The sequence below is a fragment of the Athene cunicularia genome (assembly GCF_003259725.1).
Source record: "Athene cunicularia isolate RWA chromosome 6 unlocalized genomic scaffold, athCun1 chr6_part1, whole genome shotgun sequence".
NCBI lineage: Eukaryota > Metazoa > Chordata > Aves > Strigiformes > Strigidae > Athene > Athene cunicularia.
This window is the reverse complement of record NW_020799105.1, coordinates 23837644-23861106: the sequence shown is the minus strand read 5'-3', so window position 1 is coordinate 23861106 and position 23463 is coordinate 23837644. Positions and strand designations below refer to the sequence as shown.

The 23463-nt window shown below is 39.9% G+C and overlaps 2 protein-coding genes across 3 annotated transcripts in view; one reads left to right on the top strand and one right to left on the bottom strand.

Moving 5' to 3' along the window:
• DOCK1 (dedicator of cytokinesis 1) overlaps positions 1 to 23463 on the bottom strand; it is a 279035-nt gene that overhangs the window by 158055 nt on the left and 97517 nt on the right. The window lies entirely within an intron of this gene.
• INSYN2 (inhibitory synaptic factor 2A) overlaps positions 1 to 23463 on the top strand; it is a 43104-nt gene that overhangs the window by 6000 nt on the left and 13641 nt on the right. For both annotated transcript variants that reach the window (XM_026851153.1, XM_026851152.1), the window contains exon 2: positions 9104 to 10307. In XM_026851153.1, the coding sequence (XP_026706954.1) occupies positions 9109 to 10307 (1199 nt within the window). In that variant the 5' untranslated portion in view covers positions 9104 to 9108. The remainder of the gene's footprint in view (positions 1 to 9103; positions 10308 to 23463) is intronic.

Below are 23463 nucleotides of genomic sequence, written 5' to 3'. Positions count from 1 at the left end.
CATTTTAATACATTTTTGTGTATCAAGACCATCAGCAAATAAAACACAGCAATACCTCTTAAGGAGCTGACAGAGAGACAGATAAAACACCCCAATGCTGAAGAGAGTAATTTAGCAGAAATTATGCCAGAGCTGCCTGGTAACTCCAACAACACTGATCCATTCTGTAGACTGAGCCTAAGTTGCCGAATTCAAGATGAATCTATGCATTTTAAGTAGTCCTGAGCTAAGCAAGTTGGTCACAACAGTGCGTGATACTCCAGCATTCGCACTGTGCAAAAGCATAGAAACACACAAAGCCAGGAGAAACATGACAAATTATCTGCCTAGCAGACAGTTCTGGTGCCTGGAGCGTTATCAAGCAATTCTGATTAATAATAGGGGAGTTGTCAGCCACCATTCTGCAGCTTCAGACAGAGTATATAACTTGAACGGACGAAAGGAACATAAAATAATCCTAAGAGGATCTCTAATTATTACTTTAATACATTTCCTAATCACGCATATCGCAACCCATCCTAAAAAAAACATCACCAGAATGTTTTGCTTCAAGATCTTACTCTACCTTGTCCCAGGTCTACAAAACCTGGAAGCAATTTATTCAACATCTCCACAGCATCTTCACATGCTCTAACTGCTTCCCTCTTCATTCTCCACACAGTTCTTCCCTCACTGAACCACAAACTTTGTCCCTGGTGACCTGGGCTGTTTGCCCCGGTGCTACCCGCCAAAACTCCAACCCTTCTTCCAAAGTCCTCATGTTTGATGAGAACTTGAGACTTTGGGAGTTGATTTTTGGAGCATTCACCCCGATATTCAAATTTAAGACAACTTCCCCTCACATCAAACTTTGGCTCTGACTTCACGTTACTTATTTCAAGAGCATCTTAGAACCGGCTTTTATAAAGTAAGTTTTGCAACATGAGGGACTATTATTCACTTGCAGTACAGCAGTTAAAGCACAGCTTTTTATTCTGCTAATAACACTCTTTTTGGGTAACCAGTGCTCATTTTTGTGCGAGCCTTTGTGCGAGTCAGATTGATTTGTGCATTTCTCTCATCTTTCACCAAGATCAGCACGCTCGCGTCTAACTGTACATTGCTAATTTACAACTACAGCAGAGGCAGAAGCAGAGCCTGCCTAAAACCAGAAACCCTACACAAACTTGCTCCTCAGGAAGGTGAAAACCACCCAGCCTTCATTTCCTGGTGACTGCTGACACCGCTGGAGTGCAAATACAAACCTCCTGGACTGCTGTTATTCACCAATATTCTGCTAATGATGTCAGGTTTTAGACCCAAATTGTCACTTCACGCCCTCTCAAGGCTTGTCTGCGTAGAACCCTAAGCCAAGTAGAAAGAGCTGACAATGCTGGGAGGCCTCACAACCCCTGACCTGAGGAAAGTCATTCCAGACTGCTGTGGGTACGTGGCACTGCACCCAAGCACACCGCTGTGCCTTCCCCACTGCCTGCACAGCAAAACCGAAGCTTGGAGGTGGAACCCGCTTTGCACATTTTCCCTCTTGACCCTACCCAACATTTCAAAAAGTGACGATGAAAAAGAAAATTCTGATGTAGACGCTTGCAGTCTGGATGTGTTCTCAGTCCCGAGCACCCAGATCACTCTCTCTGGAGGTCTGACGGTTCTGTAAACCTGTTGGCCAAAGCTAAAGAACAGATTTTTTTTTTTTTTTTTTTTTCTTCCTTGTCATTTGGTGGTTGTTTTTTTACCTCAAACACCCATAGAAACTACTGATGTTTACTAAGAACAATTAGAAGTTACTATTCAACAATAGAGCAGATAAGGAACTGTCTTTGAGCTCGTGTTTTTAACAGCTTGCTATTTAAATTATTTAACAGAAAGTCCCATAAAAATGAAAAAGCCTTCCAGTGAAAGTACGCTGGCTTCTGGACTCCTGGAAGACAGTACAGTATAAGCAGAACTATTTGTGATTCTCCTAGCAACACATCCTCAGCAGCATCCTTATACTGCGAGTACCAGCTGTAACACTAACAAAGAATTGCACAGATTTACATGGCAAAATAATGCTAATAAACCTTTACTCAGATTTTCATAGTAGCGATAGCTGCATAGCACAGTAAGAAAAATAAGCGCAATTCTTAACAGCAATGTTAATTTTTCCAGTACACTAAATCCTAGCAAATGTTTGACATTGTAACACCACTATGAATTGACGGGGAGTATCTTCTGACATGAGATTTGATCCAGTATGAAGTTAATAGCCATTAACTCAGACCACAAGGGTCTATATTGTTTTTAATGCAAGTGCAAATCTGTTAGCGTTACTATTAGTTGCACAAACGTATTATGGGAAAAGTAACCCTTGCTGTACAAAATTTTATTACATTAAATGGATTCCTTTTAATTTTATGCAGGGAACAATATAGGAAGCAACAAAACCCGAGTATTAGTAACATTTGTGTTCAGAACACGTAGTTGACATGTCAAAATTATCAAAAATAGCATATAACAGCTTGTGAATTCGGAAAAATGGTTTTGTTTTGCAAGGAAGATTTTAAATACTTTATCCTACAATACATTCCTGTTTTATCTTAAATCCTACAGGCTTATTAAATCATACACATTATTTGTTGCCACTTAGTTCTGAAGCTTAAAGCTCACAAGAGCATTTAAAGGCATTTACTGTCTATCTCAGCCATTAGCTGGGTTATGATTTTTATACATTATGCTCACAGAGGCTACCAATGGATGGGAGAAAAAAAATATAAATCAAATACCGTATGATCATGCTTATTGCAAAGAAAGACTTTCAAGGCAATTATGAATCTGTCATACGGCATCACTGAAACTAGATGATCAGTAGATCCATTTTTTGAAATTGTACTAAGAACCATCACAACCCTACCAAACATTTGTAGTTTAGAGTTCAATGCATTATTTCTAAATAATGCATCCCAAAGTTGGTTTTTGCAGGAGGATGTAACTAAAAAATAAAGGATTAGTCTAAGTTAGTAAACTTTCTTTCAGTCTGTAGGACCTCTTGATTTTTTTCAGTGAAAATATAACCCCCCTTCACAAACTATTAATTAGAGAGCATAGGAGATTTCTTTTCAGGTATGAACAGCAATAATGTAGGTGAGAAATCTCCAAGCATCTCCAGACCAGAGGCTGAAAAGCCATGATTATAGGCAAGTGGTGGTAATGTTGGGTAATTCATTGAAGCGGTGCAAAATTCTCCAAACAGGAAGATCGGAAAGTTAGGGCAATTTACCCTCTACTTGATAAAATACAGAATACATAAACGCAGCAGTAAGAATGAATTGAGCATTGAGCAATAACTAAGGAAGTTCAAGAGCGAGGAAACTCAAGTTCAATGCCTAAGGGTTTCAAAACAGATTTTTAAAAAAATACTAGTTTGACATTTACCAGCATTTCTAACTATTATTCTACATAACAACTCTGATAAAAGGAAGACAGACTGGTCTACCACATCAGTTCTGTATGTCAATACATACAATGGGGGTTCTTCCTAGTAATAGTCATCAGTACTTTTTACACCACAAAAACTGGGAATACCCGCGCCCTTGAATTTATCCAAAGTCATGTTTTATCCTCAAACTTGTGTATTATAACTACTGAAAATTTGTAACGAACAGGAAAAGTTTCTGCAAACAACTAATAATAACTGGCTGAGATAATTCATCTTTTCCAACATTTTTATCAGTACAATTTTGATTACTGGACATTGATTACTAATAATTAGGATACTACTATATGATTTTTAAGTTTGTATCATAACACCACAGTCAGTTAATCTAACAAGTGGATGGATTCCTTTAAAAAGAGCGAGAATACTCCCGAATTAACAAAGTCAAAATGTCTAACAGTCAAAGAAATAACATGATAGCAGAAGCAGTCTATTTAACTCAAAATTAAGAAAAAACATTCAGATTACATGTAAAATATCCTCAGGTTGCTGTCACTGGTTTACACGATGGGATATTTAAAATTGACATAGAACAGGCTTCTATATTGTACTTGGTTTTATGAACTAAATCCAAGTTTCTTTTAAATGTCTGTTTTTAAGGATAGAAGGGCATTATATTCTATGTATACGCTTAGAAGATGAAAAAGATATCAAATAGTTCTTGAAAAACAAATATGCATTATTAAATTTTATGGTAATATTTAGACATATAAAAATGGCGTAAGAACAGCAGGGATTTTTCAAGGGAAAGTATAGCCTTGATATATCCAGTAGCCTGAAGGAGTTGCAGATCACAAAGGAGCATGATAAAGATCAATTATTTGCAACCCCTTGCATTATTTTTCTTTTCAGCTGTTACATACGTGCACAAAAAAACCTGTGCACTCTTAATATGTGCACAGAAGTTTACAGCTGCATGTCTAAAGCCTTCAAGAGACTGCAATCTATGCTTTTCACCTGCATTTGGAACTTGGAAAGTTTAACTCCACTCCGCTTATTAACACAGTTAGTCTTTGGGTATACTTCCGCATCATAAAACCGACAGAAGTAAAATATAAATTATACGGTAAGCTACAAATCTCCTTTCCCTTCATTAACAGATCAGTCTGGAAATTCAACCCTATAATTCACCTTAGAGCGCAGTTACTTTGCAGAGTTTTGGATTAAGAGGGGAGGTCCTGCAAAGATTTACTTACGCACCTAAGCTTTACATGCTGACACAGACTTGGACTGTTGGGAACCCACTGCGCCTCATAATTGAGGTGTGAATCACATGAAATCTAGGTCTCCTTCCTAGAAAAGCCCGTTGTGTTGCTAAACTGAGGGGAAGAAATCTAGACACATCCATAAATGGAGAACTAAAAGGGAAGGATTTATTTAATTGAATAAAACATGCTATGGAGAACTGGAAATAATAAAGAAGGTGGTTTCCATTAAGTTACCCTGCAGATTTTATACTAACTTAAGGCTTCTCTGTGCATCACTTCTTTGTTGTTATTATTATTTAATAGTTTATTTCCATATTCAGACGAAAAGGAACACTGCTTAAGGGTATTCAGCCAGAAGTTTATAAACAAATCAAGGCTAAAAACTGAAAAATAAGATCTGTGATTACTTAAATATTTAGCTTAGCAAATCATCTCATGCAATCAGGGTTTGTTTAGACTAAGTACAGACAAAGAGTTCAAATGTTATCTGTATTTAATTGGCATCTGCAACTAAAATTCAAATTCAAGGCCTTTATTGGCCCCCTGACAGAGTAAGCCATAAACTCATGCAAACTGAGAAACTCCACTCAGTAGTTTCCTGAAGTATCTGGAAATCCTGCAGCTTCAATCATACCTCAGAGCCGCACGTTTTACGTCTGCCAGCCTTGCCTTGAGTTCCAGAAAGTGCTACCGACCTGAGTAACGGGCAGCAGATTACAGAGAAGTAGTACAGGGAAGGGAAACCTGTTCCGGTGGGATTTCCTTTCCAGTTTCCCGGTCTGAATCCAGGCTGTGCCCATGGCACGCTCCTGTTCCCCAGGAAATCAGCAGGAATGTTGGCAGGAACTTCATCGGAAAGAGGGCAGCCTAGCACAGTCTGAGCTCAAGTACAGGTTGAATGATTAAACGAGGCCTCCCAGGAGATGATGTTGTAAACACTAGTGCCTAAGTAAGCCAGAACTGGAGTCAACACCTTGTCCAAAACAAAAATTAAACCAAAAAAAGTTTTGTATAAACTCTTCCATGTTAAATATTTAACTTGCAATCAACTGTTGGCTCAACTGTTCTTTTATCAAATGTGCACATACAGTTCTCCTTGGAGACACTGAGATCTGAGTAAGGCTTAAAAAAAAATCCAGTTCTTTTGGTTGTTGTCATTCTTAATCACAGATATCTATAAAATTATTAGTCCAAGCTACTAGTGGGAAAAGAAAACTCTAGATTAGCTAAATCAATCAGGCCTGTTCAATTGGGAAAAGGAGACAAGCAATTTTTGAAGAATCAATTTATTGGCTATTAAAGACATGCTTAAAATTAACTGCATCACAGAATACAGTTCCTCATTCATCTACTTCTGCAGAATATCACCAGACTCCTGGTTTCATCTGGGTTATGGACGCTATTAATTCCATCTGCTAAGTCATTCCAAAGAGATGCAGCGATCCTGCAGCCCCAAAGATTATGGCATTGAAGTGGTATTTGAAATAATCTGACAATTGAGACAGGTCAGAGGTACACTAATAAAATACCAAGCCAATACTTGAAAATAAATTGTATGTTAGTGGATCCTACGGTCAAATAGCCAAGTGCCAGAAAACTCACTTGGAAAACTCTTGAGGTATCCTGTGAGATGTTTGTCATGAGTGACTTTCAGATCTAACAACCAATTTTTGTAAGCCTCTTTTACGGGTAAAAATGTGTGCCCTCTTTTCAGACATAATTACTGAGTATTTCACAGCTTTGTCAATGCAACATTTCATATTTGCTACAATATTTTAGCAGTGCATGAATTCACATTAGCAGATTTGAAAACTAATGGATATAATGGCTGTTGTGTTAATGTAGTTAGGTTTTTTTGGTAAACTCAATTTACCAGACCATTATGGAAATTTTGCTTCCAGTAGTTCTGCATTAATGAAAGTGCAGAGTTTTTGGTTTTGACCGTAGTTTTTACCACATATTTTAGTTGTGTCTAAAGCTAACGTCTGTCCAACTGCAGGCTAATGGATCGGGTTTGTATCTTAGACAGCACTTCATTATTCACTAAAGCATTCCAAAATCCCACCCCTAGACAGACAGACAGGCGGATGGATGGATGTCTCTATTCCCTACCATCACCATCTTTGGAAGCTGTGAACCAGTAGGGCTCTGTATGCAGAACATCTCTCAAAGGCATAACTTCACTCAGCAAACATGACTATAATTATAAAGACAGCCCAAAGCAGCCAGTAAAGGACACTAATACTCCCCACAAAGCACGACCGACTCCTTATTTAGGGTTTCAGCTGGATCAAAAAATTCCTGACATTCATATGTAGTTGTTTTTTTTTTTCCCCCCACAAAAAAAATTGTCTATATTTGTACATCATGTATTAACAGCGCAGGGATAACTGATCTTACCCCCCCCCACACCCCTCCCCGGGCACAAAGTGCAAAAAATCACATAACCACCCTGCTCCACTTCAATTTTATCTTCAGGCTTTCCTCTAGCATTTTCATTTTATAAACACTTTTCCCCAAAAAGAGGGCCTTGGTCACCTTCGTATCCCATACTAGGTCTGTATATACTCATCTAGTTTGAAATCTAGTAGCTCAGATTCCATTATTTGAATGTTTTTGTCCTGAATCTTCCCTCTTTTTGCTTTCTTCTACATCACACAGATTCAGATAGAAGCTTCCCCTGCTCAAATGACTGCTGCTCACTCACCACTACCTGAACCCGACCAGTTAGTTAGAAAAAGGCAAACCGGACAGATGCTAGAATATTTCAGTTACTTGGTGGCAAATTACTGGGACCAAGGAAGTAAAACATGAAAAAAAACCAACAAGTAATGACACATTTTTGAAACTAATTTGATAACCCAGAAGTCCAGCCCTGCAGTCTACAGTGCGCCATGCACATTTGTGTGTCTTAACTTTGCGGAAATGTCACTATTACTTTTTAAAAAGCATAAACATTCAATTTTCCATTGAAAAGAATTTCTCCTTAATGTTTTCTTAAATTAAAACTAAATCTAGAAGATTCATAATGATTCACTCGTTTGTGTCACCGAGTTGACTTTATAAAATATACACTATGTGGCACTTAACACTTGAAGAGTTTCAGATTTTTTATGTAATAGGCAAAAGAATTTTAATTTAAAATGTATTTCAAATACTGCATTGACAGTCCCTTTACTCATTTTACATTGTACTCTGAGTCCCTCTGAGGGTACGTCAGTGTTTAAAGAGGAGATACACACAAAATACTCAGATTAAGTGAGAATTTGGTAATTCAGTAAATCTCAGCATTAGGGAGAAATTTGTGCAATAGGAGAGTAAAAACCGTAACTTCAAATCAGGTCCTAACTACCCAGTTACTAGAGATCCCCTATGATCTGTACGAGGATAGAGCTGTTGGGTTTTTTGCTATGTGCTGTGTTAAGCAGTTGGCATCTTTCCATCCTTGAGGAGGTGCTTATATTTCAATAGCAGATTAAGTAATTTCTGTGAATCATCACAGGTTTTTTTGTGGGTTGGGTTGGGTTTTTTTCAGTACTTTAGGATCCTTTGGGATAAGAAGCTGTATTATAAAGGCATATTACTGCTTCTAGTAAAGGATGGGTTGTTTTGCATTTGAAGCAAAGCCTTAATTGATGCACTGCTGACTTCTTCCACAAACTTCAATAGTTCATAAATTTTATACTTACAGCAGCAGCAACTAGTTGCTAATAATAAATTATACTCAGGTTTTAGGTTTAGCTGAGGTAAATTTAAAAAAAAAAAAAAAAAAAAAAAAAAAAAAAAAAAAAAAAAAAAAAAAAAAAAAAAAAATCAATTGATGACACCACTTACGACCAGATAATTTCTTTCAAAGATGCAGAGTACATTACACAGAAGAAACATGTTTTGTAAGCAACTGTACTGGAAAAAAAAAAATGCCAGTTTGACACTTCGTGTTACTAAACAGCTGCATTAAAAGAGCATTAAGGGTGGTCAGCGCTCTAGACTTTCCTTTATTTGTACAGAGACCCTTGTTTTTAATTTTCCCTGTGCTTTTTATTAACTATCAAGTAAATTCAGATGACTTTTGTTCTGAGAGCCCATATGGGTTCCTTTGCAGTGATGTCCGAGTGCTGAGCTAGCACCCCCGACACGATGGCTGTGGTACCTGTCCTCTGAAAAGGGGGTTGGAAAAAGCTTCTGGTGCCCCAAAAACCTCTCTGAGGAGCAGGTGCTGTTAAATTGAGATTAAAAAAATCACAATTTTCTAGCAAAACACTGATGTCTAATAATACGAAGGACTATCACCTAACAGAATCAAACAAAAAACGGTGCGAGTGGCAGCCAAAATAGAGGAAGTTAGCTCAAATATTGCAGACTTGGGGGGGAAAGTAGCATTTTTGTTGTAACGTGAGGCTTTTTGAACTGTTTTTGAACGCAGGCATCATGGTGAGTAAGGAGCCCAGCAAATGCTTACTCACCACCTCGGAAAGCGAAGTTGAGCCGGCGGCTTCACTCGCATTGGAGATGAAATATGCACTGGATCCCAACCGGCAGATTAAGAAACGAAACAAAGCCCTCCAGGTGAGATTTAAAGATATCTGCGAGGCCCAGAACGAGCAGAGGGACAAACAGCTGTCCACCACCCAGGATCCCGACAAGAGAGAAGCCAAGCCCATCTCCTACAAAACGGCTTATCGCAAGTACATGACAGTGCCTGCCCGGAGGTCGATACCCAACGTCACCAAGAGCACAGGAGTTCAGACTTCACCCGATCTTAAAAAGTGTTACCAGACCTTTCCCCTGGACCGGAAAAAAGGGAATATTCTAAAAAGCGCCTCGACTGTCGACACCTTTAAGAGCCAAAACAACGGGTTTCTAATAGACGTTAAAGACAAAGAGGGCAGAAGCTCAGGGGAGGGCGTCCCGTGGAGCAAGAAGGCCGGCAGCCTGCAGACGGCGGAGTTCATCTCCCACATCAACGAGCGCACCAACACCGGATCTCGCGACAACGGGGCCGAGGCCTGGATAAGCAGCGATTTGCACAGCTCTCCCAAAGAGCCGCCGCCTCCTCCTCTCCCAAACTCAGCCGACCCCGCTTTGGAGGAGCCCGCCGCTGCCCGGCCGCCCAGCCGAGGGAAACCGGCGGTGGGGCGGCCGGGGAGCGAGGAGGTCACCCAGCCCTTCCACGGGAGGGTCTTCAAGACTGAAGTGGCCACCGTTTATTTACCGGCGGCTAGCTCAAACGCCTCGCAGCCCGACCTGCCAAACCTCGTGGCTGAGACTGAGTGGTCCCCGTGCCCACCAGCCGAGGAGGACAAAAAGAGGACCGTGCACCTCAACGGGGTTCAGCCCCAGGCGGGAGATGCTCGAGCCTGCTCGTCGCGGGCGCAGTGTCAAACCACCGAATGTAACAACGAACAGACCCTTCAGATAAACGTTTCACCTATGGAGGAGAACCAGCCTTGCCAGACGGCCGTCGCTGTGAGCGAGGAATGCCAACAAATCGTGCCTCACACGGAAGTTGTGGACTTGAAAGCGCAGCTTCAGATGATGGAAAATTTGATCAGCTCTAGTCAGGAAACCATAAAAGTGTTGTTGGGTGTTATACAGGAGCTAGAGAAAGGAGAAGCTCACAGAGAAGGGTGAGTAGAAGCTCTTTACATGACTGTAAGATGTTTTAAATGCCTTTTCTAACAAGTCCTGCCCTTGAATTTGCCAACACAAACTTGTCCCCGCCACCGCGCGTTCCTCCGCACCGCACCAAGACGTTACACGTGGTGCTTCTCACAGGGACTCAGTTTTGCTGCTTTAGAGGCAAGTCCTAGGGAAACCTGCCAGCAGTATTAGCTGATTTGGTATCTGCTTGTCCTAGGATGTAATGAAGTGGTTATTTAGCAAAGAACCTATAATACCTCTTCTTGTACTTTTCCTAACAAGCACAGAACAAGCTGTTCTCCAAACAGGGTTAGCCAGGATGCTTTCACATCAGCAACTTGTATTAACTGTAATACCTCACCTGGCATGAAAAGCAGCAGAAAAACCTTCACTCTATAAGAGACCTTTTTAAGATTAAGGGATATAATTCCATTAATGGCATATGAATCTTGTCTGGTTTACTTACACCTTCTGAATTTTTAATGTTTCTCTCAGAAGGAAATTAGATTAAAACTTTGAATATCAAAGTCGTCTTTACAGCTTTCACACTACTCCACACACCACAAACTCAAGCATAAAGAAACAATATTTTGTTTATCGCTAACTTATATTACAGTTAAATCAACCTGAAAGGAATTACAACTAATACTTACTACAACACACTAGAACCTTTAGTCTTCACCTAGACAGTTCAATCCATCTCTTACATTACCTTAACAAGGGTTTGCAGACTTACATGCCTTAGTTCACTAATCTTTATTCAGTGAAAGCACCTCAAACTGTATGTGCACTGTTTGTGTGGTTTTAAATAGTTCTGCAATTAAATCATAATTTGTCAGAAGAAATCTGGATTTTAAAATTAGGAACCAGTAGCTTGTGCTACTTGAAGCAGCACATCTTTTCACTGGAGTCAAAAAGGTACATTTTAAGATTTGTAATTCAACTCTTTCTCTAGGGATGTAGAAATCATCTTGTTAATCCTAAAAATTCTGTTTTTCATTTAAAAAGTCATCTTAGCTGTTGGACAATGCTGTCAACACAGCCTTAGCATTTTTAGTTTATTTTACAGCTGGTTATAGTATTATTAGAATACCCTGTCAAATCCTGCATCTTCAGACTGGGAAGCTTCTTGATGTAGCTGAAAGCAATGCAGGCTTACTGATTTATTTTTTAAAATTATTATTCAGAAGAAGCATTCCTCTGACTTTAACTTACAGAAATGGCAAGAGAATTGGAAAGAAGTAGCATGCTGCTTGTCAAATTACAAAATACAGAAAAATATTTCTTCATCATAACTCATCATCTGATCATCGAGAACCCTGTGTGTTCACACACACACACCTACCCACAAAGTCACCTGCTATAAATACCAGTCCTTCCTCCATACGCTTAGAGATCAATTTTTTAGCTTTTCCCAAAGAAAGCAGAGCAACAGGTAGAGGAAATAATTATTTTTTTACTTCCATTTACCGTAGCCAACATTAGGAGTGTATCCCTGCCCTCAGCACAACAGAGGTCCTACCCAAACTATCAACGATTGCTCGTATCTTCAACTAATCCTTCTGTAGTTGGCAACCTGACACTGCCGTAGCCTTTATCAGCCCTAAAATAGTGGAATTATCCATAAACCCCAGTTCTTCAGAATATCTCTACTGCCTCTTACACACACAGACCTGTGTATTAGGGTCTACAAGACTACATGATACTTGACCAAAAGGAGCCTGTTTATTAGCATTCCTTTACTTTCCCCCCTACAGGTCCCCCAGCAATGGTGAAATCACCACCTAAAGATACATCCCACATTTTTAAATCATTTCAAACACATTGTGGCATGTGGAAGAGACAATTAAAACCTTTTAACGATTCTTTGACGATAACTGTAACCAGGGACAGTAACACCAGTAGTCGAGGTGAATTATAAAACTTGGAAGCAAAGTATCTACAAATCAAAGGGCGATTTTGGATAGGGGAGGTGTTTTAAACATGACATAAAAAGGTGCTGCCTTAAAACTCAGCAAGAGCAGAAAAGAGCCTTTCTCCCTGGAGCTGCTTTCAGCTACTCTTCCATACGCTCTCGGCACGTCCCAAGCATGCCCCCTCCCAGCTAGCCAGGAAGGATGTTGAGGTAGGGAAGGAGGAAAGAAGAGAGATGCATATTGGGTATTTTCTCCTGGTTTAGGGATTCTTGTATTACAGATCCCTCTCATTTTCTAGCACCTGGGTGATTTTAAAGGAGATTGCACAAAGGAGACCAGCATTATGCTTGGGACGTTTCTGTTCTCCACTGATCACACTCCAGAGCTGAGAGAACACACTGTTCTTGTGCAAAGCACCAACACATTATTAACATGAAGCCTGTCTTTATCCCTATTTCCCTCAAATTAGACAACTATTTCAATAATAGGTTGCCCCATCCTTTTATTAGAATAATTCTTTCCAATTATGGCATTCATTTCTACAACAGTTTTGCCACGGAGACCCACTACTGTGTACACTGTTCTGTATCTTCTCAATTTTGGCATGATGATCTTTTTTTCCCTTTTATACCCAGGTGTTGGGTCAGTCTGTAACAAGAAATTAAAAGCAGTTCTACTGCCATGTCTCTCCTTATTGTAGCATATACAAGCCTTCCATCTGCTAAAACAGAAAACAGTGTTCTGTGTTTATGGCACTCTCCTGGTTTTCTTAATGTATATTAAATTCCTTCCAGTAACATACAGGAAGAAACAAACACAAATAACATGCTGCCAGTTAAAAAAAAACAATAACAAAAAACACCAACAAAAAAACAAACCAAAACACAAACCCGCAGCTAAATCTCTTAATCAGATTTTTCTCCCTTCAAGAAAATCAGTGTTCTTTAAGTGTTGTTGTCGTGCCATGGGACTACTGCTCAGTGGATTCATTTTCACTAATATGCTGTAGGTCTTGAACTGCTATTACTGCAATTCATCACTAAATGAGTCGATGCCAACAAAATTGTATCGGCATCTCTGCAGATAGTAGCATCATCCTTTGGGTGAATAGCATCTATGTCTACTTTTCAAAATGTCAGTACTACATTATCTGCAATTAACCACAACATAAAGCACTCAACTCTGCTGAAAAGAAAGGGGGAAAACCACCGGAGGAGGAAGAGAAACACAGAGCAGCTCTACCAGCTGACAGACCGAAGAGCAGATCAAAGGCTTTGAGGGTGCAGTGGGACCTCTCGCTTCCTCTGAGCTGGGATCAGGCCCCATTTATTGGGCACAGAATACAAAATTCAGGCCATCAGGAAACACAGCTTTCACCATCAGGCACTGCATAATTTCAACGCATTAAATCTAGCTAAATAACACTTACTAGATTTGGGGACAGGGGTACAACTCATTATCTCTATCCTCTGAGCCCCCAATACCAAAGAAAAGTATTAAAACTGTGTATTTCTTATGTGCATCATTATTTACTAGATATTTGGCAAAATGGTAATTCTACCTTACTATGTGGAAGCTTCCTCGAAAAAAAACCCTTACGTCCCAGCAAAAGGCATTCAACAATGTTTATGTTAAGTCATGCATGAATAGAAGTAACAGAGCTACAGCTTCAATTAAGTCTCCCAGCTCAAAGTTGAAAAACTGTTGAATATTACATGATGCAAGGTGCAGCTTTACAACACAAAACAAGGTTTATGCTCCAAATGATGTTTGCTTTGTCTTCTAGTAAACTATTAGCAATCTATATTAACTAGAGACATACTTATCTGTATTCAGATACAGTGCGTTCAATTAGGCAAGTCAAATTCTGCTCTGTATGGAGCCTCACTAAGACCAACAGGATTGAAAGCAAAATGCCAGTCACTAATTCCAAAACCTGGCTAACACCTGTGAAATATAGAACAGAAGATGGACAGATAATCAAAAATAGTTTGCTGCTGGAGAACAGCAATGACCTGCCCTTTAAATCTTTACTGTGAAAAGTAATAGTAATCTAGGGTCTTCTCATTATACAACAAATCAACAATTCTAATAAACAAAGCACTCAATTTGCCATACAGAAATAAGTCACAGTATTTTGACTCTGACAGGCCAAATGCTACACATTAGACAAGAATGACACGTACCTGTTTCAGAGATCATTTATATTTATGTCTTAGTCAACAGTGGTTCAGGAATTTAAAGGGTTCTCAACAAACATTCATGAATCAAGCAGTCCCAAGCTCCTCTGAAGAGGCTTTGCAAGAACACGTTCTCATGGACAGAATTTAAATGTCATTTCACGTTTTCCAACGTATAAGGGATATTTATGTCTCTTAAAATCATTTCTAAGTAAAAAATAAACAAATACTGTGAGTGTCTGGATAAATGTTTGTACCAAAGAGAAGAGGAGAGCTTCACCCTGGTGCAGAGACAGCATCCTCACCCAAGTACTTCTGTCTTAAAAATACTGCAAGCAATCATCCTCAAGGTCACACGAGTTGAGCATTAACTTCTCATCCTGACTCAGGAAGGATGGTAAATGAAAGTCCAATAGCCAAAGCAATTATTGCCCAGATTGTTTGCTTTTCTCCTTTTCAGAAGCTACTTCAGCCCAGATGAAGGAGACAGAGCAAATAAAGGTAGTAACAACCTCTACTGTCTAACTCAATCCACCTACACACGAGCCAGCACTCTTAAAGGAGTTCCTTATTTCACATAAGGAGAAAAAGCTTAGAGTTTACAAGAATGCAGCTTCTGAAAGCCCAGTCTTTGGAAGTAATGTGCTAGCTGCAGAAATAATATGATGTGGTTTCATGTGGGATTTCCCCTCCTCTTTGGTGGCGTTTTGCTTTTTCAGTTACAGACACAGCAAAGGAAAAATGTTAGCAAAATCATTTCTAAGAGAAAACTCGGAAATGCAGGAAAGCAATAGATAAGTTTAACAGCAGAAGACAGCTGCACTACAAATAAATATATGAAAACCAGACAGAAGACAATGAATGCCATCTGTGCTGCATAAATTGTGTCACATACCGAGTGCCACCAGGTTTTAAGAGGCTGTAACATCCACAGGCCTACCATGACGACCTTTATTTTCAACTCTGTGACCGTTACCTGCACCCCTTTTGCCTGTCCTTTGGAGCAATCACATTCACTCCGAGCCACCTCCTAAATGCTGATCTCTCTACCTTCGCTACAGCTGATGTATTTCAGAGTGTGCATCATTTACAGATTGTTCCCAAACACAGATACACCAAAACAGCTCAGAAATTGTAACAATTCACCTTTTTAAGGCAGACACAGGAAAGCTTTTCAGATGCATCTTCCTTAGTCAGTCAAGGAAAAGAAATAATTTTTGCGCAAATCTTGCAATCCTTGGGCCAGTGGACAGTTGGATGTATTTTTTTTTAAATTCTAATCCATACATACCATTTTCTCTGCTGTTTCCACAAAGATGAGTCTTAGTGAGGCATACGACTACTGTAGTAGCAGGATTTATTTTCCAGTTCCAACAGCAAGAGAACACCATTCTCTTCCTGTTATTACAGCCATTTGTACAACTACTCCCTCTCTTTTTGTTAAGTATACAGTTAATTCTAATTATTATATAGTTAATTCTAATTACTATACAGTTCATTCTAATTACTAAGAACTGAACTGTCAGGCTTCGTCATTGCCCAAGAGATGTATGTGTCAGACTAAACTTTGAGCCCTCTTCAAGCAAAAAGCATTCCACGATCTCTTACGCTTTCCTGTTAGGTCACTAAAGCAGTTTTAAGATGAAATCTTGGCACATGGGCCCGTGACAGGTCCTCTCCCCTTGCCCTGTGCTCATTTCCCAATTACAGCTCATCCCTCAGCCATTGCTCAGATGCTCACTTAATACTTACCCTGCTTTCAGGGAAGGGTAAGACGCCATAAAAGCCCATTTACCTGCCCTCACCACAAGTAACCCGGTTTTCCAAGCTATAAACCAGTAGACCAGCCTTCTCCCTTCTGTCTTCCCCCCAAGCACTAATCAAGCAGAGGCGGCAGCGCAGCGTGCGACGCACCGACGCCTCTCACAGCTCTACAAACCTCCTCACTGGAACAATTTCATTATATTCCAAAACTGCGTCTTTCCCAACGGAGATTATTTCATAGCTAGTCCACGTGACTGCCCTTGAGCCCTCTTACTTAGAATTCTCAGTCACCCCAAATGAAATCTAATTATGTAAGACTGACAGTTAAAAGATGCAGTATCATTCAAGGTAAAAGACCTGGCATCACCCAAAGTTTAACCTCCTATTACAGATTTTCTGAATTAGATCACTAAAGCCAGTCTGGAGTTAGATCTACAAGGGCAGGTAACACAAGTATTTTATAGCACAGTATTTCATAGACATTCAAAACTTGATGAGATTTATATTTTGGATGGGATTTTTCATTAGAGTTGGACAAATTTATTCTGTTTCTCATAATGAAAGCTTCAGAACAAAGTGTCAGAACGAAGAAAAAGGGCAAACTTTCACAGTTCACAGACATTCCTGGAATATATGTCATAGGTATTCAGACTGCCCAGATCCTGTAACATTTACAATAAAGAGCACTGTGCTAAATAACCCTACTGTCATAGCTAACTTACAGCTATTAAACATCTTTTGTGAGGAATATAGTCACAGGAGATTTTCAACGAGCAAACGATAATGAACAAAAATGAAAGCTAAACTGTTAGCAACAACCAGTATGTGGAATAAACATAAATACACACAAAGAAACAATGTTTTTAGCAAAGTTACTTGATCTTCAGGCTTTGTTTTCTCAGAAAAATGACGCTAGCAACATTCTGAGTCTCAGAAAAGATGACTTATTTCACTAATATATTTCAGCTGTTTATCTGCATGTACTACACAGGCACAATTTGAAGAAAAAGTATTTGTAATACTCAAAAATAATTTAATTTCTATCTAGTTGGTACTCAATAGACTTTAAAAACAAGCTGAAACACCATTCATCACCTCAGCTCCCCATTTCAGCAGGGTTCGGCAGCACTTCAAGCTCTGAAGTGGAATTAAGGTTCAAGACTTCTCTGTCAGATTGGCTGCAGTGACACAAAGGCCAATAAAAGCAAGTTTCCACAATTCAAATCTGGAAACACTGGCGAAGTTCTATGGTGAATGAAAAAAAGTGTGAGCAGACTACATTCTTGCTAAATATATCCCTATGAATTACTGCAGATCATAAGGGAAGCTTTGCCAACTGTCACCAAGCTGTCCAAATTACATACCTGCAAGGAAGAGTTTTTCTGCTAAATCAGTCTGTCTTTTAAAGAGGATGTTATTTAGGTGCTGAATTACCAGTTTTCACTTCACACAATTAGAATAATCCTTTAATAACTGCATTTTGACTGCTGGTAGTATTAGAATCCAAAGACACAAGCAATGAGCCACGTACCTATCCAGTCATGTAAAAATGAGACAAAACGAGCTTTATAGTGTCAAATTTCTCACTCCTGTTTGTTCGCTAAGAGATTAATCCCCAGATTTCTAATTGACACCTACTTCTGAGCCCCTGTGCTTACACAAAGATATACTTATCTCTTATTCTGACTAGGGAAAACCAGGTTTTGACTAGACACCTTTAGTAAAAAGACTTGTCTGAGGAAGGGCATTTTGTTTTTAAACTGTTGAGGCTCCCAGCTACCCCAGGTTACAAGAATTAAGACATAAACATGCAGTTCAGTCTTAAGAGAGCTCCTCTGTGCAACACATTCAGGGAAGTGAAGGTAAGCACGCATCAGAGATGAAGAGTTAAGCTGGATTCAAATATCTGTGGGCTGTTAGTAACTGGAGGAAACATAAGTGAGAGGCTCTTGTGCTCTGACCATCCTCCCTGCGTGCCACCTCTGTGTCACTGCTGCCTTCCTTAATTACAGATCCAGGAACTGTTCTCAGCTCAGACCTTGGAAAAAACACTCTTTCGTAGCTCTTAATGGCTTCATTTTGAGCTCTGCAAATACAGAGGAACTGTGAAGATAGATGAGTAAATAGATAGCCAAGTTTAGATATGCAGAGCAGTCCAGTGCCGGGGTATTTGCTGTCTGCAGTCAGCACAAGGCTACTCTTCCCTGGCATTGAACCATTTCTTTATGTTATAAGCAAACACTTACAAAAGCAGCAGTTTAATAGGATACTTAAGTGAAATTGGGACAATTCTAACCTTTCTGCAACAGTTTATTGCAGTGGTTTGTTTCTGCATCTCATGAAGCAGCAGCATAGGGATCGGCTGGTCAACCAGGGAGGAAAAGTGCCATTCTGAGGGAGGCTGGAAATCTCTCCAAACCTCCCCACTGTGCTTACCCCTCTTTTACTACTAAGATGATGACAGAGGATATTTTTCACCACGTCACTTGCTGCATGAACAAACCAGAAGCAGCTAGACAGCACTGTACTGGGTACACTACAATTTTTTTTCTCCTGGTTCCAATATCCTGGGAAGATGCAGTAGAAGCTGAGTGTGGTCTAGTAATTCATCAGCATGAGAGATGGGACTGTGGAGATGAGCAGAGGTATTTTGACATTAACAAGGCAATTTACACTCTGGAATAGTTCAACCTGGCATGACTTAGGTCATTTCTTAGGTAATGTGAGGAGATTCATTTACTTAATTGTCATCAATGCAAGCTCAGACAAAATTCCCAGGAATGGGACCTTTCTGAGCATCTGTGTACAAAGCTCAAGCAAATGTCAAACTGCTGCTTTACAGATTCTCCTGTACTGCAGTAAAATCTCAAACTACCGTTAAAGAAATGAGAAAATAGGAAGTACTGAGACCTGCAAAGTGTTATTCATGCTGCAACAGAAAAAAAAAAAAAACAACACAAAAAACCCCAAGAGTTCAGCACTTCCAGGGTCCTTCCTGATTTTTTCTTCTCCATACAGTTCCCTATCCTTCTTGCACACACCACACAATCAGAAAGATCAGTGGCCAGCAACTGTATTCTATGTTCTTAATTTTATGCTGCTGTGTAATATTTAGAATTTAAAGCAAGCTCTTTGGTCTGGATATAGTATGGCTGATGCAGTTATTGTATTATTATTATAATTAATATAACAAATATTATTATAAGCTAGTATAGGCTTATATGTAATGCACACGGAGTATTTGAACTTGGACTGAAATCTCAATCACTTCAAAATGATAAAAAAAATACTACAGATGACTTATTTCTCCTATCTTCCCTCCTTTAGAGAAACAATGCCTGTTGGCAGCCTTCTTAATTTAAAAGTCTGAGTGAGGCAAAATCCAAGGTATTGTGTTTTAATACAGTTATTCACCCATAAACACACTATTAGTTCATAGGTCTGTAACACCCTTTGGTCTGATCGGTTGAGAGGATTTCATTTGCATCAGAACTGTGCAGTTATGAATCTCCGTGCTGTGGCTGACGAAGGGCTATTAGCCACAGCGCAGGGAGTTGAATAATCACTCTGTAGTTGAGAAACTATTCACCTGAGGGTCGGAGCAACAGGGAGGTGCGAGGGCACGAGCTGCAGGCAGGGATGTTTGCCCTGATGACACCATCACTGAACACATCGCCCCAGGCTCGTCCCAAAAATCACAAGCAGAAGAAATTAATTTTAAAGTGAGGTGGATTTGGGGGTGGAAGAGGAACGGAACACGCTCTGAAGCTGTAGTAAAAGGATGAGTGCAGAGCTGGTGATGAGCTGTGGGTTCAAAAGTCTCGGGGCATCTGAGTAACAGGAGTCAGGAGCAAGACACAGCACAGAGGTTTAGAGTGCAAGGGGTAAAGAGACAGACCTCAGCGTACACAGGAGTGCGCTCCCTGATCACCCGCTCAAAGTGTTGGGCCTAAGAATTATACGCCAGCTATACAGTTGTTACTCAGCTAGAGCAAACAAATTCCCTGAATTATTATTAATACAAAGAGTTGACATTTTAATTACCCTCCTGATTTTTCTCAGGAGACAAGAGAGGCACAAATATTCAGGAGATGCTAGACCTGGTACGCACCTAATACCTCTAAGATTTTGTGATTTCACTTGAAATACATTTTAATTCTCTCCATTCTCAAGGGTTGTTTTTTTTTTTAAATCACTAGACAGCCCTATTAAAATATGTATTTTTTTTTAAAAAAACCTCCACTCCCTGACTAACCTGAGTATAATATAAAATGTATTTACGGGGTGAAAGCACTTGAATTGCTGTCTTGGGAGTCATGCCATACACCCACAGTGCAAATACCTCAAAAAGAAGATTAGTCATCTGCTTCCAACTGTCAGGATTCAGTAAGAGACAACAAACTACTGTCTTGGAAACAAGTCTGAAAAATCTCACCATTGAGTTTCTGTACATTTCAAAGTATTTTCAGAAACCAAGTGAATAATATCAGCCCTGTAATAACAAGACAGATAGGGAAAAAAAGAAGTGGCAAAAAAGATTCTGATATTATTTTTGAGCATCAGAGGATTTCTGCTTTCATCCTCTGCCACCAGTTAAAATAACCTTTCAAAAATGAGTTAGTGAATTTGTGCAGTGCTTCGCTTTTTTTTCTGTGCATGTTAGAACATCCTTGTTCCCAGCATGACGAAGGTCTTCCCCATTATTTTGAGGGCCACAGCTGCTGATCAGTACGGACTGATCCATGGTCCCTCCAGCCGTGCCACTGCCCAGCCTGCGGGCAGCCTCCACGCTCCCTGCTGTGCTGTTGCTTCCCTCAGAGGAAACTGTATTCATTAAGGTTTAGTTAACCCTCACATAGTAACTACTTAAAGAAAACCACCCCACTGATGCTGACCGTCAGGGATCTCAGCTAAGGAGAAAAGGATAATGTGTCCAAGTACCCAGCACCTCTGGTCTGGGGACACTCAGAGCAGGAGCACGGAGCTGGTACAGCTCAGACCTGTGCGGCTCTCAGCAAGTAGCCCCCAGCATACTCCAGAAGCAAACTGGTTTGTGCTTGAGCTCTGTTCCCCAGGATTTCTGCATGTGTGCTCCAGCGTGCAGGCACTGAGCTTTGCTGCTAAATACGTTGACAGTTCCCAGAAAAGCTGCACTGGTAACTTCAGACCAGCATGGGGAAGAACCACCACCATGGCAAATCCTGAGTATGAGCCCACGGGACTTTGCTCAGAAAGTCGGGAAACAGCTTCCAGCTGGGTAGAGCTGTCAGCATCAGGTACAAGACAGCTCCACAGCCCTTCTCAGGACCCTGCAAATTGGTACTGAGCAGTAACGGAGAACTGGCTTCTACTCCTAATTGTAACACAACCAATCAGTTGCTAATATAATTAAGCTTAACCTGATGCAGGGCACGCTGAAGCACCTCTTTCTCCAGCTGCTCTGAGTAGTCTAAAAAGGACTTTTCCACTACGGCAGCGCTAACCCGTACTTTGTCACATAAAGGGAACAGCTCCCCTCAAACACAGAAGGGGCCCATATTTTCTGGGGGCCATGCTGGGATGTTCCCAGGGCTTGTACTGGGGAGCCAAATAAACACCACCACCAAACAACAGGCAAAACAGAAAAATCTTTAGTTGAAAGCCAAGGAGAAAAATAAAAAAAAGAAAAAAAACCACCAACCCTCAAACCCAGCATACCTCTGAAAAGCATGAAAAAAATTCACGTTTGCGTCCAGCTGCAGACATCAAAGGAAAAATCCTCAAGATAATTGCTCAAAGCACAACACTATTCTTGATTTTTACTGGGCTGTACCACTATCATCTGTAAAGGAAAACTACCATGCCAACTGGTTTGACGGCAGGATGCAAGTTCTTAAGGAATATGAGGCAGATACTCATCCAACAGAAACATGATTTTGCTGATACAAATGCATTTCTATAAGGTTTTCCATTGAGCTAGAAGAGCAAATCTTTGCTCAGACTAAACTTATATGGCTAAGCAAGATTTATTTTAACCTGCAAAACATACTCAAGTGATTTTCCTGCAGTTTGCGCAGCTAAAACATGACTTATTCAAGTCATAAGGGCAACTAAAACACACATGACATAGTGAAGTCATCCTGTTCTGCCAAAAGACAAATTATGTTAATAGTAGCTATGGATAATCTTCTCTCGAAGCATAGTTATTAGCAATATTAGCACTGTAATACTTTAGTTCTAGGAAACAAAAGTTTTGAGAAGTTCTCCACCAGACTATTTATTTTTAAACCATTATTCTGTAGAGACAGATACCATTACTGGGTTTAACTAGTTATGCTATAAATAGTCCCAGCAGGACTAGGTCATGCAGGGAAATAAAACACCCTTTTATATGAAGACTTAAGGAGAACCATGGCCTACACTTCCTCAGTTATTTAGAATAGCCAAAACTGTCACTTCAAAACCCCTTCAAAGGCCCACTGCCTCCTCAAAATCATTTGTTTCACTGTACTTTAATACAAACATCAAAAAAAAAAAAAAAATTCTGGAAGTCTGTTTATCCTCCTTGTTGGTGGTAATACATCAAAAGTGTGATGAGCATCAATATAATCTGAAGAGCATACCCGTCAGAGCATAAACACACTCTGAAGCACAGCCACTTCTGTGAAATCATGCCATTAAGTAACTCAATTAATATGAAGTATTCCCTACATCCCAACAGTTAAGGGAAGGCATTCAGATGTAACAGATCTATCCTTCCAAATCGCTTAGGATTTTTCTTTTGTTTGTTTTTAATAGATGTCCTGGATACTTGAATTAGTGCTCCTTCACTAGCTACCTACTGAACACTAGAAAAAAAAAAAAATCAGCATATACAGATCTAAGCTCCTCTTCTCAGCTCAATGCGGTCTCTAATTTATACAAGCAAAAAACCACTCAAATGCAAAGATTTTGATGTTACAGTTGGTATTTTCAAAAAATGCCTCAAGCAGGTGCACAAATTCTGCATTTCACAGAGATTTAGAAGGCGTAATTCCCTTAGGCTGCTCTGAAAATTGCAGCCTATTATTAGTTACTGCCAGTCCATGTCAGCAGAACGGTTGCTCTTCATTATAATATTTTAATACTTGGAAGTGTTAATTGAGGTTAAGCTCAGGTTGTGCCAAGAATGCTAAAAGAAATGCAATAAAATGAAAGCCTCATGAAAGTGATATGAAATGTGGGTAGCAGGCACGTGTAAAAAAAAAAAAAAGAAAAGAGTTTGCCCTTTAAATGAGCTAATCTCTCTGCCACCTTGGACTCTG